The sequence below is a fragment of the Mus musculus genome, chromosome X, assembly GCF_000001635.26.
Source record: "Mus musculus strain C57BL/6J chromosome X, GRCm38.p6 C57BL/6J".
NCBI classification, from domain to species: domain Eukaryota; kingdom Metazoa; phylum Chordata; class Mammalia; order Rodentia; family Muridae; genus Mus; species Mus musculus.
This window is the reverse complement of record NC_000086.7, coordinates 164,202,960-164,220,304: the sequence shown is the minus strand read 5'-3', so window position 1 is coordinate 164,220,304 and position 17,345 is coordinate 164,202,960. Positions and strand designations below refer to the sequence as shown.

Sequence of the window (17,345 nt, the reverse complement as noted above, 5' to 3'; positions counted from 1 at the left end):
GTGTGTGGTATGCATGGCTTGTGTGTGTTGTGTGTGTGTTCATATTAAGCATTCATTCCTATCACTAGACTACACTTGCAGCCCAAGAACATCTGTCTCTGGCAGGTCCCAGGATGAATGCATTTCTCTGAGAAACATTTTTGCTAATGTTTCAACTCACCGTGGCATTGGCCTTTGGGTTACGAGCATATCCTGATGCCTAACTCTAGCTGTACAATGAACCACCTCAAGCTTTAGGAGCCACTCTGGTTACCAAGCGGCTTGCTGTCTCTTTGCCATGTACTCAATACACTTTTCTTCCACAATAAATAAACCACCCCCAAAACTTAGTGGCCTGAAACAAGATTTGCATTTCCTACAATGCTGTAAGTCAGTTTATTCAGGCAAATGTTTTCTGAAGGATAACTGAGGGTCAACTGGAATGCCACAGTTCTTCCTTATATGGCCTCTCCAAGAGTCTGATTTGGGTCCTCATCATAGAATAGAAACCCTTCAAAGAGGACTAGCTCAGCACTGTAAGTAGTTAGGGACCCTCTCTTTGACAGCATCAGCTGATGTCCCATTGCAAGTCACATGTCAAGTCCAGAGTCAAGGCAGGAAGAGATAGCACAGTATCACAAATAGAAGAGATGTTTTCATTTTTCAGGGCTGGAGATGGAACCCATATGATAATGAGTACTATGCATGCCTCCCTAGTTAACTTTTCTACTGCTATGAAGAGATACCATGACCAAGGCAACTTATATAAGAAAGAGTATATTCCAGAGGGTTAACCCATTGCCAGTCTTGGTGGAGAACATGGTATCAGGCAGACAAGCATGGTGCTAGAGCAGCAGCTGAAAGCTTACATGTCGAGACAACAACCGAGAGCCAACTGGAATGGTATGGGCTTTTGAAACCTCAACGCCCATGCCCAGTAGCACAGCTCCAAACAAGGCTATACCTCCTAATCCTGCCTAAAGAGTCCACCAGCCAGGGACCAAGCATTCAAATGTATGAGCATATGAGGGCCATTTTCATTCAAACCAACACACTGAGATATATACCCTTATATACACTTAGCCCAAGAAAAATGTCTTAATGTGAGTTATCAATAGAATTATTTTTCTCATCTGGATTTCACTGCTCATTAGCACCTAAACCAGAACATAGAAGATGTGATATGGAATTAATTTACTTGATTTTATTGCTAATTGATATGAACTTACCTATAGTAAATTCTTTTGATCTATGAAAATGGTATTTTGCTACAGTTCAGCCTAATAAAACACTAAACACACAAGTTATGTTTTAAGATGTGCTTAACAGAATGTGATAGATTCACTTGGCAAGCTGGTATATCCATAGTTTATTATGCTTTTTCTGAACCTGACTCTGGTTACAATTGGCATAAATCCTTGAGAAAGACAAATGGAGGCTACAACTTTAGCAGAGTGTTTATTCTTCCTCAAACATTTCCAGAATATGATATAGGGATATATCATATATATTTGTGATATACATACATATATATATATATAATATAAAACAAAAATTTTAGAGAGTTGCAAATTTTCTAGAAAAAAAAGAGTTTGCACAGGATGGATCTATAAATATATTGACTTGGGTGAGGATAAAACACAAAGGTAAGGCCCTTGCTTAGCAAAGGTCAGGCCCTGGCTTCCATCCCCAGAACTAAACAAGAAAAACAGAAGGAAAGGAGAGGAAGAAAGGAACTGAGTGAGAAAAAGAAGACAACTTAGCTATGGGACCCTTCTGTGCTAACTATTGGGTGACCTGTCCCTTTGCTGACATTATTGTGCATCTAAAATTTTATTTATTTATTTATTAATATTTTGCTTACTGCCTATATAAAAATCATTTTTAAAATAATGAACATTATTCCTCCTTTTCAGGGAAAAGAAGGAGCATTTATGGTTCGGAATTCCAGCCAGATGGGAATGTACACTGTGTCCTTATTTAGTAAGGCTGTAAAGTAAGTACAATGTAGACTTACTTCCTTTTTCCTCTTGTGACTGTTGTTTGAAAACGATGATCACTTAGTTATATTTTGAGGTGAGACACCACTCACTCTTGAACTCTGGAATTTGGGATCAACAAATTTGTGTTGAATATGGCCATTAGCCATTGCCTTCAGGCCCTCTACTTTCAAAAGGCTATGCTCCGAGTGACCTTCCCCTGTCCACTCCAGACAAGGCAGAGTGCTGTGAGCACCGCACACCTCCATAAACATTTATTGAAACAACAGTGTGGGCCCCTTGGAGTCAGGCCCAAGCATAGAAAGAGAAACATTAAAAAATAGTGATAGCACTTCTAAACTCACAACCCAACCTGCCTGCTGAGTGGAGAAGTTTGCCCCAGTGCTCAACTCTCAGCGAGCCTTTCCTGTGGAATTAAGTCAAGGTATCAGTGTTTTCTAAGTATGTTTCATCTGCCTGCCTGCCTGCCTGCCTGCCTGCCTGTCTGCAGGTAAGAGTTCTAGTTCAAAGTCAAACTTCTCTTCCCATTTCAGGCCTTTATTATGTTGAACCAGTTTCTCAACCTGCTCTGGTCCTGAACTTCCTCATTGGAAAGGGAAATATAATAATGATTTTTAATGCACTCAAAGCAACAAGGTGTTATTTAATAAAATAGCAATGATTACTGCAAATTAGACCTGTGACCAATTACACATGATTAAAATTACTTCCTGCATTCACATCAGTAGTACGTGTCCAAAGACTGTGTGTCCATCCCAACAGAGAGCCACAGTATTTAAATTCACCAACCTAACAATGGCTTTGAGATGGCCAAATGCCAACTGAAAGCCATAATTAAAGTGGTACGATTTTGTATTACTTACTATCACTAGTTGAATACATTTGGATTGCCATGCAAGGGCTTGTGTTATAATTACTAGGCACTTGGATGTGTTTTGTCTAATGTTTTAACAGAGCTAGTGAATAAATCCAGGTTTACCTTTTTAAAAATGATTTTTCTGTTCTATGAATGAAACCATTTAACACATGTATTTAGATTAGGATACTGTCTAGCACACAGTAACACCAAATGAAGGAGCAGTTATTGTTAATGATGCTGCTGGTAAGAAAGAGTATTTCTGTCTACTCTTGCATGCCTGATCCTTGGTGTGTAAGACTTCCCATCATCATCTTGCCAAAGCCATCATCATCAGGACCTCCCTCCAGAAGTTGATTTCCTTGAGACAGAGCCTCACTATGTAGCCTCCTTGAGCCTTTGTGACCCCAGTGCTGGAATTACAGGCATGCACCTTCCAGAGATTTATAAGTCACTTTCCCATGGGTTAATACCTCTTGGATTCCTTGTAACACCCCTCCAGAGTAAATAGGGCCCTTTGCAGATGAGAAGATTGGGGTTCAAAGAGATCTCTTAAGGACTAGCCCATGAGGCACAATAAGTGAACAATCTAAAGCTAGGCCACCTACAACCAAATAACCAAGACATATCCTTTCATCCACACTAGTGTGTCTCTGAAACTCCCAGTGTCTGGGGGACAGGGATTGAACTGACACTTAATTGATATGGACCATTTAAAAGAAATATTTCTTAACAGCTGGATTGAATGACTTGTGTAAATGTGTGCCCCACCACACAGAGCATGCATATGTATTTGTAATGTAGTATGTATTTGTAACTAGATTATGAAGATATTTTATCTTGAGATTTGACTTACAGAATACCTACTTCCAATTTGAAATAACAGGGTGTATCTTGAATGACCATACAACATTTGCTAAGACAAGAATCCATGCCTCTAATAAGCACATATGCTAGATTTCACATGATCATTGGCTGAAACAAATCTAACAACTAGAGAACATGCTGTTGACTAAGCATCAAAACAGCTGTGGCCCTCTGGATAGAGCCAAATGAAATGTCAGTTGTTCCCCTCTTTGAACTTCATCATCCCAGATTTATTTTTGAAGTTGATCCAGTAGAAAATTATTAAATAGATAAGGAATTAAATGAAAGGAATATTTCTTTTAAAATATTTTTGAGGTTATAACTTAATTATGCTTCTCCCTTGATTTTCTTCCTCCCAAATCCTCCCATATACTGGTCCCCAGTCTCTTTCAAATTCATGGTCTCTTTCTTCAGCAATAGTTATTGCATGCATATATGTATACATATATAATCCAAAATACAGCTTGTTGAGCTTGGTCAGAGTTTCTGTTGCTGCAACAAAACACCATGGTCAAAAAGCAACTTGGGGATGAGAGGGTTTATTTGGCTTATATCACTATTCATTATTGAAAGAAGTCAGAACAGAAACTCAAGCAGGGCAGGGTCCAGGAGGCAGGAGCTGATACAGAGACCATGGATGGGTGCTGCTTACTGGCTTGCTCCCCATGGATTGCTCAGCAAGCTTTGTTATAGAACCCAGGACCACCCGTGTAGAGATGGCACCACTCACAATGGGCCCTCCCCCATTGATCACTAGTTGAGAAAATGCCTTAGAGCTAGATCCCATGGAGACATTTCCCCAACAGAGGCTCCATCCTCTCTATGCCTCTAGTTTGTGTGGAGTTGACACACAAAACCAGCCAATGCAGCCCATAGAATTTTACTTGTATGTTTGTTTCCAGGGCCAAATGATCAGCATTAGGCAACCAATTGGTGTGCTCTTCCTGGCAGAGGACCAGGTTTCTTCCTCCCAGCTCTCCTCAGTTGCCTAGAGTTCTTGGTGTAGGGCTGAAGCCTCGTGGGCCTTTCCCTGTCCAGTCTGGCACGTTCACGGGTGTCATTCTTTTCCAGCTCACACTTGAGCAGTCATGTTTATGAGATTTCATGAGTAACTTCTGATCTTATCAGGAGGCGCAATCTCACAGCAAACTCCCTGATCCTCTGGCTTCTACAATCCTCCCATCCCACTACCCTTCCACAATGTTCCCTGAGCCTTATGTTTAGGTGCAGGAGTTTTTATAGATATGTCCATTGGGATTAGGAAAGCAAAACCCTTTTATGAAATGTCATCAACTCATACTGACACTACCATCAGATTAGCCATGTGCAACATAGAGAAATACCCTTTCTTCTCCTGTGGCATTGTTCTTGTGTGGCAAGTACAACCTCATCCAATTTTTATAAAAACGGGAGGAGGAAGCCAGTGAGTGATAGAACTGAACTCTAAAATCTAAGACAGGTTATTCCTGATTGGCCTCAGTCAGTGTGCATGAATTCATTACAATATTGTAGAGCCGGAGGAAAAGAAATGGTTTTTTTTGACGGGGGGGTGGGGGGGGGGACTCTTACACGCGTTCACGACCGGCCAGGAAAGATGCAACAAACCGGAATCTTCTGCGGCAAAAGCTTTATTGCTTACATCTTCAGGAGCCAGAGAGCAAGAGAGCAAGAGAGCAAGAACAAGAGCAAGAAAGCAAGAGCAAGAGAGAGAAAAAGAACAAGAGCAAGAAAGCAAGAGCAAGAAAAAGAACAAGAGCAAGAAAAAGAACAAGAACAAGAAAGCAAGAGAGAGAATGGCAAAACCCCGTCCCTTTTAAGGAGAATTATCCTCCGCCTAGGACGTATTACTCCCTGATTGGCTGCAGCCCATCGGCCCAGTTGTCATCACGGGAAAGGCAGAACACATGGCGGGAAAACTGCCCCTGCACGTGTGCAGATTATGTTTACCACTTAGAACACAGCTGTCAGCGCCATCTTATAATGGCAAATGTGAGGGCTGCTTCCCACAGGGGAAGGTTGTTTTGTTTGTTTGTTTGTTGAGACAAAGTTTCTCTGTGTAGTCCTGACTGTCCTGGAACTCACTCTGTAGACCAGGGTAGGCTCAAACTCAGAGATCCACCTGTCTCTGCCTTCCAAGTGCTGGGATAAAGGTGCACGTTACTACTGCCTGACCCAGAAGAAAATGTTTTATGTGGGAAGTATATGCTATGCACTCATTGGATCATAGCGTGGTCTGACACATAAAAATGCCTGCTAAACTGATGGTAACAACTAGTACTGTTGTTGCTTGGAAAGAGGAGTTCTAGATATTTAAGTATGGAATGACCCCGATGCTTTTCTTCCTGCGTGCCCCATTCCCAAAGGAACTCTAGGGTAAGAACACACACAATCTAACCATTTTTTGCCTATAAAATTTTCTTCCAATTATTATCTTAAAGGAGAATTTATGGTCGCACATGATCCTAAGGAACTTCATGGCTTGTAGCCAACAAAGACAGATTCTATAGATTCTCTTTATTATACATTCTAAGAGAGAAACAGTACATGAAATTAATCTTCCTCCCAAATTAATCTTTATTATATTATATTATATTATATTATTAATTAACTGTGCTGGGGGGGCACTCATGTGCGGAAGTTAATTCTCTCTTCCCAGAGTGTAGATCATAGGAACTGATCTCAGACTGTCATAGTTGACTGCAGGAACATTTACTGGCTGAACCATGTTGCTAGCACCTCAAGTTGAAATTTTCTGTGTGTGAATTTTGTATATTCACAAAGAACACATTGAGTTCAGAGAGGACCGCTTTTCCATAATTTACTGATTGTCAAGGATGCTTTCAGAGAAACACCAGATGTCAAGTTTGGGTAACCATCCCTGTCTTCCTAGTCCCAAATTTGTAAATAGATTCAAAATAATTATCCACTCATCATTTCATCAAAATTTGGTTGTGTGTTTAAAACATCCTAACATTGTCTTTCTTCCTTACTAGTGATAAAAAAGGAACTGTCAAGCATTACCACGTGCATACTAATGCTGAAAATAAATTATACCTGGCTGAAAACTACTGCTTTGATTCCATTCCAAAGCTCATTCACTATCACCAACATAATTCAGCAGGTAACTTCTTTCTTTCTTTTACTTTTATGAGCCCTAACATATAAATATCAGCTTTTTTGGATACCATTGATCCTGTTAATATACTTGATTAATAGGATACCAAGAAATCAAAGAAAATGCTATCAATCTCTGTCTGTTATGATTTGTAGCTCAACCTCCTCATATATAACACAATACACTAAACACAATCATAAACCTCCTCGTATATAACACAATACACTTTACAAAACTAGAAGGGATAAGGTTGATTAAGTTGAATATGTTGAGATAAAAATTATTTTTCTTTAGATTTTATCTATTTTTTTAAAAGTATGCATGTGTGTCTTGTGGACATGAATGAAGTGCCCACAGAGGCCAGGAAGAGAGGGCATCGTATCTTCTAGAACTTTAGTTACAGATGGTTGAGAGCCACCTGACGTGGGTTCTGGGAACCAAACTCTGGTCCCCTAAAAGAGCAGTACAGCGCTCTTAACCACTAAACCATCTCATCAGGCATAAAAGGAAAATTGCTTTAATCAAACTTTATTTCTAGAGTTTTTTCCTAGACCATAAAAGCAAGATGATTATACAATCCAGATATTAGAAAAATGGGCATAATTGAATTGGTAACTTCTCAGTTCAGAGAATAGTGTCAATCATGATATATTTTTGTATATGGATGATAATATTTGTTATATAAGAATTACACAGTACACTTTATAGAAATAAAAATCATTATCCACATACTATTCAATTTATCTTCTTTACTAACCTGACCTCAGAGGACTTTCCATGCAAATATTCATGGCTTACCTTGTTCTCTTCAACAGCTACATAGAATTCTATTATATCTTGCAGCAACTCTCTAGCGATTAGCAGTGGATCATGTGTGATATTTTTATATTTTAATGTATATTTTATTGCACAGCACTGCACATATAGCTCTGTACATTTGCTTGAATAATTTCTATTGCTAGTTTCACAAAGGCTATGAGCATTTAAAAATGTGAAGTTGTTGCCGGGTGTGGTGGCGCACGCCTTTAATCCCAGCACTTGGGAGGCAGAGGCAGGCGGATTTCTGAGTTCGAGGCCAGCCTGGTCTACAGAGTGAGTTCCAGGACAGCCAGGGCTACACAGAGAAACCCTGTCTTGAAAAACAAAAAAACAAAAAACAAAAAAAGAAAAATGTGAAGTTGTCAAATGGTTTGCAGAAGTATACAATCCTACTAGTAACAGTTTTTTTATATTTGATATGAGCTACTGTTTTCTCTCAAAATATTGCCTAGGTTATGAGTATCCCTATTTTCAGTAATAAGTTTCTGTGGGGGAGTAGTATATGTTGTGCACATATTTGTTTGTGTGTTTGTGCATGTACATATGTGCATATGCGTGTAAAGGCTTGAAGTATGTGGTAGTATGATTGAGAATGGCCCCACAGGCTCATGTTTTGAATGCACTAGAGAATGGCACCATTTGAAAGAATTATAAGGATTAGGAGGTGTGGCCTTGTTGGAGAAAGTATATTACTGGGGAGTGGGCTTTGAAGTTTCAAAAGCCTATACAAGGCCTAGGTGCTCTCTGCCTCTCCCCTTCCCTCTCCCCACAGCCTCCCCCTACCCCCCCACTATGGATCAGGATGTATATATCTCTTGCCTAGTGCATCAGCACCATCCTGCATGTTACCAAGCTTTTCATCAGGATGATAATGGACTAAACCTCTGAAACTGTAATCCAGCTCCAATTAAATGCTGTCTTTTATAAGATTTACCATGATGGGGGTCTTGTGACAGCAATATAACAGTGACTAAGACAAGGTCAATATTGGGTGCCTTCATAAGTCACTCTCCACCTTATTTTTTTGACACAGCATGTCTCACTGAGTTGGATAGGTTGGCTGGTCATCAATCTCCAGTGACCTGTCTGTCCCTGCCTTCTCAGTGCTCACATTAAAGATGTACACCATAGTGCCAGATTTTCACATGGGTACTGGGAATCTGAAATAATATCCTTATGCTTGTGCTTCAAACACTGTACTAACTATGCCAGTACTAATTATACTAACTATCCCAGGACTGTAACAGTATTCATGACAGGAAGTGACTTGGTGAATTTCCAGCAGTAAGGGAAAATAAGCCATAGGCTCTGCATCTAAGCGGTGCTATCATGTCTGACTTGTTTTCAATTCCATTTTGATTTTTGTTTGTAATTTTTTCTTAAATTTCTTCCCATGTTTATCTTAACATATAGCATCTCCTGGGAAAGTAATTATGCAAACAGTTATCTCACAATAAATAATTGCACCTTAGAGGATACACAGAATATAAAAAGGTATTAAAATGTTGATCTCTCATTGTGTTTTCATTAAATCTTCAGTTTATTAGTGTATTTCATGACTCACACAATAGTTATTATAGCAGAAGTTGCACATATACATATTTCAAAGAAGGCATAAATATTTTATCACAAAGATATTGCATTTCTAATAGAAAGCATAAGATGCAAAATACTTTTAAAATAATCATAATTTCTCTTATATATATATGCATAAACATACACATTTCTTTTTTATTAGATATTTTCTTCATTTACATTTCAAATGCTATCCCCAAAGCCCCCATACCCTCCCCCTGCCCTGCTCCCCAACCCACCCACTCTCGCTTTCTGGCCCTGGCATTCCCCTGTACTGGGGCATATGATCTTCGCAAGACCAAGGGCCTCTCCTCCCATTGATGGCCGACTAGGCCATTCTCTGCTACATATGCAACTAGAGACACAGCTCTGGGAGGTACTGGTTAGTGCATATTGATGTTCCTCCTATAGAGTTGCAGACCCCTTCAGCTCCTTGGGTACTTTCTCTAGCTCCTCCATTGGGGGCCCTGTGTTCCATCCAATAGCTGACTGTGAGCATCCACTTCTGTATTTGCCAGGCACTGGCAAAGCCTCTCAAGAGATAGCTATATTAGGGTCCTGTCAGCTAAATCTTACTGGCATATGCAATAGTGTCTGGGTTTGGTGGTTGTATATGGGATGGATCCCCATATGGGGCAGTCTCTGGATGGTCCTTTCTTCTGTCTCAGCTCCAAACTTTGTCTCTGTAACTCCTTCCATGGGTGTTTTGTTCCCAATTCTAAGAAGGGGCAAAGTGTCCACACTTTGGTCTTCGTTCTTCTTGAGATTCATGTGTTTTGCAAATTGTAATATATATCTTGGGTATTCTAAGTTTCTGGGCTAATATCCACTTATCAGTGAGTGCATATCATGTGAGTTCTTTTGTGATTGGGTTACCTCACTTAGGATGATATCCTCCAGATCCATCCATTTGCCTAGGAATTTCATAAATTCATTCTTTTTAATAGCTGAGTACTACTCCATTGTGTAAATGTACCACATTTTTTGTATCCATTCCTCTGTTGAGGGGCATCTGGGTTCTTTCCAGCTTCTGGCTATTATAAATAAGGCTGCTATGAACATAGTGGAGCATGTGTCCTTCTTACCGGTTGGGACATCTTCTGGATATATGCCCAGGAGAGGTATTGCTGGATCCTCTGGTAGTACTATGTCCAATTTTCTGAAGAACTGCCAGACTGATTTCCAGAGTGGTTGTACCAGCTTGCAATCCCACCAGCAATGGAGGAGTGTTCCTCTTTCACCACATCCTCACCATCATCTGCTGTCACCTGAATTTTTGATCTTAGCCATTCTGACTAGTGTGAGATGGAATCTCAGGGTTGTTTTGATTTGCATTTCCCTGATGTTTAAGGATGTTGAACATTTTTTCAGGTGCTTCTCAGCCATTTGGTATTTCTCAGATGAGAATTCTTTGTTTTGCTCTGTACTGAAATACACATTTCTATATAGGTATTCATATGCTTTGCAAAATAAAAGCTTATATTATGCATGCTGGTATTCATTTCTGCCGATTAAAGGTATGGTATTGAAAACATTTGATGAACACCCTTAAACAGAAACAGATACCTAAATAGGATGTAAGGGAAAACACATGCGTGGTAAAAACCAACCTATACTTAAAGCAATAATCATTTACTCTTTTGAGTGGTTTCTTTCAAGACACTATCAGCATGATTATTTTAATCCAACTTTACCATAGCTACATGTATGTAAAAAAGGCTCAAACATTTAACGTCAATGAGAAATAAATTTAAGTTTAAGATTGTTTCTTTTATATGTAAATATCTGTTTATTATACGAGTTTTTTTCAGATTTGTGTGCTATTTATGATACATATGTAAATGTAGAACTAACAAAAAGATAGTAAAATATGAATGAGAAAAAAAATGTTATATAAAAGATTCATCTAGCACCTAACCCCTGGTGGAATTTCACACAAAGTAACTGGCTCTTTTAGATTTTGCTTTGTATTAGGGGGATATGTTGGTTGAAGCCACTGAATACAAGGACAGGATGAATGTACTCAGCGTTGATTCTCTTCCTGTATCACAACACCCCATGCCCCATATTTTCAGTTTACTAAGAGAGTATGAAGTGATTCTTCATAATATGATATGATGGTAATGTGGTAATATGTTACTGATTCTATTGCAGGCATGATCACACGGCTCCGCCACCCAGTGTCAACCAAGGCCAACAAGGTCCCGGTGTCTGTGGCTCTGGGAAGTGGTATGGACACACCTCTGGGCTCTTAAGCTCCATTTCCCACCATTTGGGGTTCAAATGCATATGATTACCTAACTGACACATGATGGACGACAGGAAGGAAATCCCTATGGAGACTGCACCAGGGAATCACTTAGTCTAATTTATATCATTCGTTTTTAAAAATCATCTATCCACACCTAACTCTGTAATCTTCCCAGAGTTAGCCAAACAATGGATTATTCTCACAAGCCTTTGTCATTTTCCTTCAGTACTCCTTACTTGCCCTTTCTTTTCCTGGAGTCTATACTTGCTCCTATTTGGAGCCAGTCCTCAACTCTGTGTCTTTAGGGTAATAACGTCCATCTTGATGACAGCTTAATTTGTTTTATGCAGAAAAACAATCTAACAGTGTTTTACCAATCTAAGAGCATTAAGCACATTTTGATATTAACTATTTCTAAGATACTTCCAGTGTAGGGGGGATGGACTTCATTTTGACTTTTTGTGTCAAGAAGTACAGCTGCTTTGAGAGCATCATTTTCCTGTGATATGGTCATGATATCAGTTCACTGAGGATTTTTTAAAGTTACTATCATAAAATGATGTTTTACAGTTCTTCATTTTGTGGATGCACAAATCTCATTGCTGAAGAAATCACTTTGATAGTTGTTGACACTGCTCCTAAGGTATCTGCCTTGCTTCATTAGGAATTTGGGAACTGAAAAGAGAAGAGATTACCTTGCTGAAGGAGCTGGGCAATGGCCAGTTTGGAGTGGTCCAGCTGGGCCAGTGGAAGGGGCAATATGATGTGGCTGTAAAGATGATCAAGGAGGGTGCCATGTCAGAAGATGAATTCTTTCAGGAGGCCCAGACCATGATGTAAGTTTCTGTTCAGGAATGACAATAGAATGTTGAATCTCCATAGAAGAACATTACCGTCAGTCCTTGTCCCTAACTTGCAAAGCCTGACATATGTTGTACACTTAATATTTAGGAGTTATAGTTTGGCCTAACTGTTAAATAAAATCAGTGTTATAATTTGGCCTACTGAGCTGTTAAATAAATCAATGTTATGCTCTTAACTTGTCAAGTAGGCTTGCATAACACCTTGAAAGCCCATGTTTGACTTTAGAATATTTCTGACTCTATTGAGAAAGTAGCTCGTGGCCTCTGTGCATTAAGACTCTCTACCCTTGATCTTTCTCCTGCTCACAACTTTGTCCTGTGCTACAAAGGGCCCTTAGTAGTTACAAGTAGGTACAGCACTCCGCATATCCAAATTCCCTTCACATCTCCCACAGCTATGCATAAGCCGATGGTATTTGTTAGAAGTAGCACGGCTCACATGTGAAGGAACAGACTCAAGTATGGTCTTCAGAAGTCCTGGAGTGGGCAAGCCCTTCATCCTTAGAAATACTTCTAATCGGGGTAAAACAGCATGGCTGATCACTTTATTAGAAAACTAACCAGGGAGGATTAGAAAGTGTTAGAGCAGGGCCTTGGTCAGGAGATGGCTCAGTCAGTAAATGCTGATGGGGCAAGTATGGGTTCATCCTTTGAGCCCATGTCAAAAAGCTGTGCATGGTGGTACATGCTGTAGTCCCAGAATGGAGGAGGAGAAGGGGGAGGAGAGGGGGAAGGGAGGAGAGAGGGGAGGGGGAGGAGGAAAAGGAGGAGGAGGAAGAAAAGGGGGATGAGACAGGAGAGAAAGTGGAGGAGAGGTGGAAGAGGAAGAGGAGGAGGAGCAGGAGGAGTAAGAGAAGGGGAGGAGGAGACAGGGGAGAAGGAGGTGGAGGAAAAGGTGGTGCAGGAGGAGGAAGGGGAACGTTTGGAGTTCACTGTTCAGTCAACCTTACCTAATAGACGCATCTAAGTCTCAATGAGAGACCCTGTCTCAAAAAAGAACACAAAAAACAAACAAACAAACAAAAACAACAACAACAACAAAAACCCAAAACAAGGTAGATGGCTCCTGAGAAGTGACAGGGGCAAGATTGACCTCTCTCCTGCACCACACACACGTATACAAAGTACTTGACCTTTGCAGATCCTAACCTACTGCTATTGCTGCGATAAAGACCGTAATCAAAAGCAACTGGGGGCGAGAGTGTTTACTTGGCTTCCATATTTACACTGAAAGAACTGTTCAGCAGTTTACTGTGACATCTTTAGAGGAGACTCCTCCAATGTCTGTTTCCTTGGTAATTTCTTTTAAACATCAAAGGAGACAGGGAAGTTGCAACAAGCCCTGCTACTGTAACTGAAAGATTGTTCAAAGGTAAAGATGCCCATGAAGACAGCCTTGGACAAAGGCATCTCACCCCAGTACTTGCTTTAATGCTCTGCTTTCACCATTGCAAAGTAATAAAAATGGGGGAGGGGTGTTTTTGAGACAGTCTCACTTTGTAGCCCAGGGTGTCTTGAAAGTTACTGCATAACCCAACTTAGCCTTAAAATGACAGCAAGAACCCCAGCTCACCCTCCTAAGTGCAGAAAATCCAGTCATGAGCTATCACGTGTAACTCAAATTAAGTTGTGAACAATTGTTTTTTTTCCTATTCTCATTTTTTTCAAGGAACTTGCAAATTACACAGATAGTTCTGTCCTATGTAACTAGACTGGTATATAAAGCCAAAGAAAGCCCCTTGGTGTCCCCCTTTCATAGAACATAAAATTAAAAACAAAAACTTTCTTGGTATATGACATAGTGGTGTCTCCTGGTGAAATATTAAAGTGTATTTTGTCACCAAAGTGTGTTATAAATAATCTGTAAAATTAATCCATGCTCTGTGGAGGTGGAGACAGTAGCACCCCTGGGGCTCACTGCTCAGTCAGTGTATGCTGCTGGGCAAGCTTCAGACAAGTGAAAGACTCTGCCCAAAAGGAGCGTGGTAGCCTTTCTGAAGATGACACCTGAGGTTGTCCTCTGGGCACCACAGAAAAATATACATGCATGTGCACATTCATAAGTGTGTACATGCATGCATGCATGCACACACACACAAATGAACACTTTTTTAAAATCAAAAGGAGAGAGAACAAAAGAAGAGATATAAACAAAGGATTATATGTAGTCTCACTTCCACAAAGAGCAACCATTTTTATGTTACATACACCCTTCAAATTAATATATTTTGTCTACACATAACACTACTCTGATTCTTGGGAGACAAGCTGAATGCAGTATCTCCAGGCTGAGAGCACTGCTGAGTGGCTGTGAGATTCACCAGTCTCAGATCTGAGGCTGAGATCTGTTTTCTTTCCTGCCTTCAAACATTATTGTTTCCCAAAACAAGATCCAAAGCTCCCTGACATCCCTCTCCCTCTCCCTCTCCCTCTCCCTCTCCCTCTCCCTCCCCCTCCCCCTCCCCCTCCCCCTCCCCTCTCCCCCTCCCCTCCCCCTCCCCCTCTCCCTCTCCCTCTCCCTCTCCCTCCCCCCCTCTCTTTTTCTTCTGCTTGGGACATCTCGTAAATGAACTTGTCAAATCGATTCTTTTTCAGGAAACTCAGCCATCCCAAGCTGGTGAAGTTCTACGGAGTATGCTCAAAGAAATACCCCATCTATATAGTAACTGAGTATATAACAAATGGTTGCTTGCTTAATTACCTGAAGAGTCATGGGAAAGGACTAGAAAGTTGCCAGCTCTTAGAAATGTGTTATGATGTCTGTGAAGGCATGGCCTTCTTGGAGAGCCATCAGTTCATACATCGAGATTTGGTAAGCTCATGAGAGGAGAGAAAAACATAACCCACCATTCCCTCCTCCAGGGACAGGGCTGCTGGGAGGTCTGACAAAGAGGAGGCCTTCACTTTACTTTGCACATTGTGACTCCTGTAAGCATGTGATGGGTTTGTAATAAAAATATCACAATTGTAGAATACAATATTTGAAAGACGTATAGAGCCATCAGAGCAAAATAAGTCATGAGGCTCTCCATAGCTACCCGTGCTGTGATGTGAAGCACAAACGGAATGACTCAGGCAAATTTAGTGTTTCTCAAAACCACTGAACTGAAGTTGACTCTGAGAGCCTACTGGGAAAGCAGTGACTTGATACAGTAACTAAAAAGTCAAAGAGGGGGATGGGGCAGAAAGAAAGTGTGTGTTTGGGTTGGGGCAGGAGTTCTGAGTATTGTTTGGTACTCGCTGGTCTTCAGCTTTAGAGACCTCCTTCTGCTGAGGCCAAGCACACTGCTCATAGCAGGCCAATACATCCCATAAGCCTTGCATGACTTCCAAGCATCTGGGAATGCACAGGATCTAGTGGAAGTCCTTGATAAGCTGAGATTTTTTTTTGTTTCTTTTTTTTAATTATTTTTTATTAGATATTTTCTTTTTTTTAAATATTTTTATTAGGTATTTTCCTCAATTACATTTCCAATGCTATCCCAAAAGTCCCCCATACCCTCCCCCCCCCACTCCCCTACCCACCCACTCCCCCTTTTTGGCCCTGGCCTTCCCCTGTACTGGGGCATATAAAGTTTGCAAGTCCAATGGGCCTCTCTTTGCAGTGATGGCCGACTAGGCCATCTTTTGATACATATGCAGCTAGAGTCAAGAGCTCCGGGGTACTGGTTAGTTCATAATGTTGTTGCACCTACAGGGTTGCAGATCTCTTTAGCTCCTTGGATACTTTCTCTAGCTCCTCCATTGGGGGCGCTGTGCTCCATCCAATAGCTGACTGTGAGCATCCACTTCTGTGTTTGCTAGGCCCTGGCCTAGTCTCACAAGAGACAGCTATATCAGGGTCCTTTCAGCAAATGTTTATAAGCTGAGATTCTGTGTTCAAGTATATTTTCAAGTAGTTCAGATGCTTGGGTGAACATGCGTTTTTTGGAAAAAATGGAAACTTTTATTTTCTTTTTTATTAGATATTTTCTTCATTTACATTTCAAATGCTATCCCCAAAGCCCCCTATACCCTCCCCCTGCCCTGCTCCCCAACCCACCCACTCCCACTTTCTGGCATTCCCCTGTACTGGGGCATATGATCTTCGCAAGACCAAGGGCCTCTCCTCCCATTGATGGCCGACTAGGCCATCCTCTGCTTCATATGCAACTAGAGACACAGCTCTGGGGCGGGGGGGGGGGGGGTACTGGTTAGTTCATATTATTGTTCCTCCTATAGGGTTGTAGACCCTTTAGCTCCTTGGGTACTTTCTCTAGCTCCTTCATTACGGGCCCTGTGTTCCACCCAACAGATGAGTGTGAGCATCCACTTCTGTATTTTCCAGGCACTGGCATAGCCTCACAAGAGACAACTATATCAGGGTCCTGTCAGCTAAATCTTGCTGGCATATGCAATAGTGTCTGGGTTTGGTGGTTGTATATGGGATGGACTGTGTGGGGCAGTCTCTGGATGGTCCTTCCTTCTGTCTCAGCTCCAAACTTGGTCTCTGTAACTCCTTCAAGGGTATTTTGTTCCCCATTCTAAGAAGGAGCAAAGTATCCACACTTTGGTCTTCCAACTTATGAGAGATTTTTTTTTTTTAAGTTCAGAACAAACAGGATTGTGATAGGCTGTGTTGGATTTTGCTGAGACTGATGCTGAGGGGAGGAAAATATCTGAGTCTGATATTGGGAGGTTCTTGGTTGCTTTTACTACTTGGAGATTTTTGCTTTCCCTCCCAAGGCTGCTCGGAACTGTTTGGTGGACAGTGATCTCTCTGTGAAAGTCTCAGACTTTGGAATGACGAGGTAAGCCAGAAATCTCCCCAGACAGCTTTTCTTTCTGGTGTTCCCAGGAATAACATCAATCACTTCTAACACACTGCAAGCTGTAGTGTTTCCATCCATTGTAGTCAAGAATTTGATTTCAAGCTGGGTGACAGGATCAGTTGGTAGAGTGCTTGCTAAACAAGCACGAGTTTGGTTTTGGATTCCCAGCACCCACATTACATCCAGGCACTGTGGTGTGCCCCTAACCC

At 41.0% G+C, this 17,345-nt stretch overlaps 1 protein-coding gene across 1 annotated transcript in view; it reads left to right on the top strand.

The window, feature by feature from the left end:
- The window catches only part of Bmx (BMX non-receptor tyrosine kinase), a 65,352-nt gene that overhangs the window by 37,889 nt on the left and 10,118 nt on the right, over positions 1-17,345 (top strand). The window contains exons 11-16 of the mRNA NM_009759.4: positions 1,896-1,975; positions 6,696-6,823; positions 11,366-11,440; positions 12,127-12,298; positions 14,921-15,137; positions 17,051-17,115. Coding sequence (NP_033889.2) covers positions 1,896-1,975; positions 6,696-6,823; positions 11,366-11,440; positions 12,127-12,298; positions 14,921-15,137; positions 17,051-17,115 — 737 coding nt within the window. The remainder of the gene's footprint in view (positions 1-1,895; positions 1,976-6,695; positions 6,824-11,365; positions 11,441-12,126; positions 12,299-14,920; positions 15,138-17,050; positions 17,116-17,345) is intronic.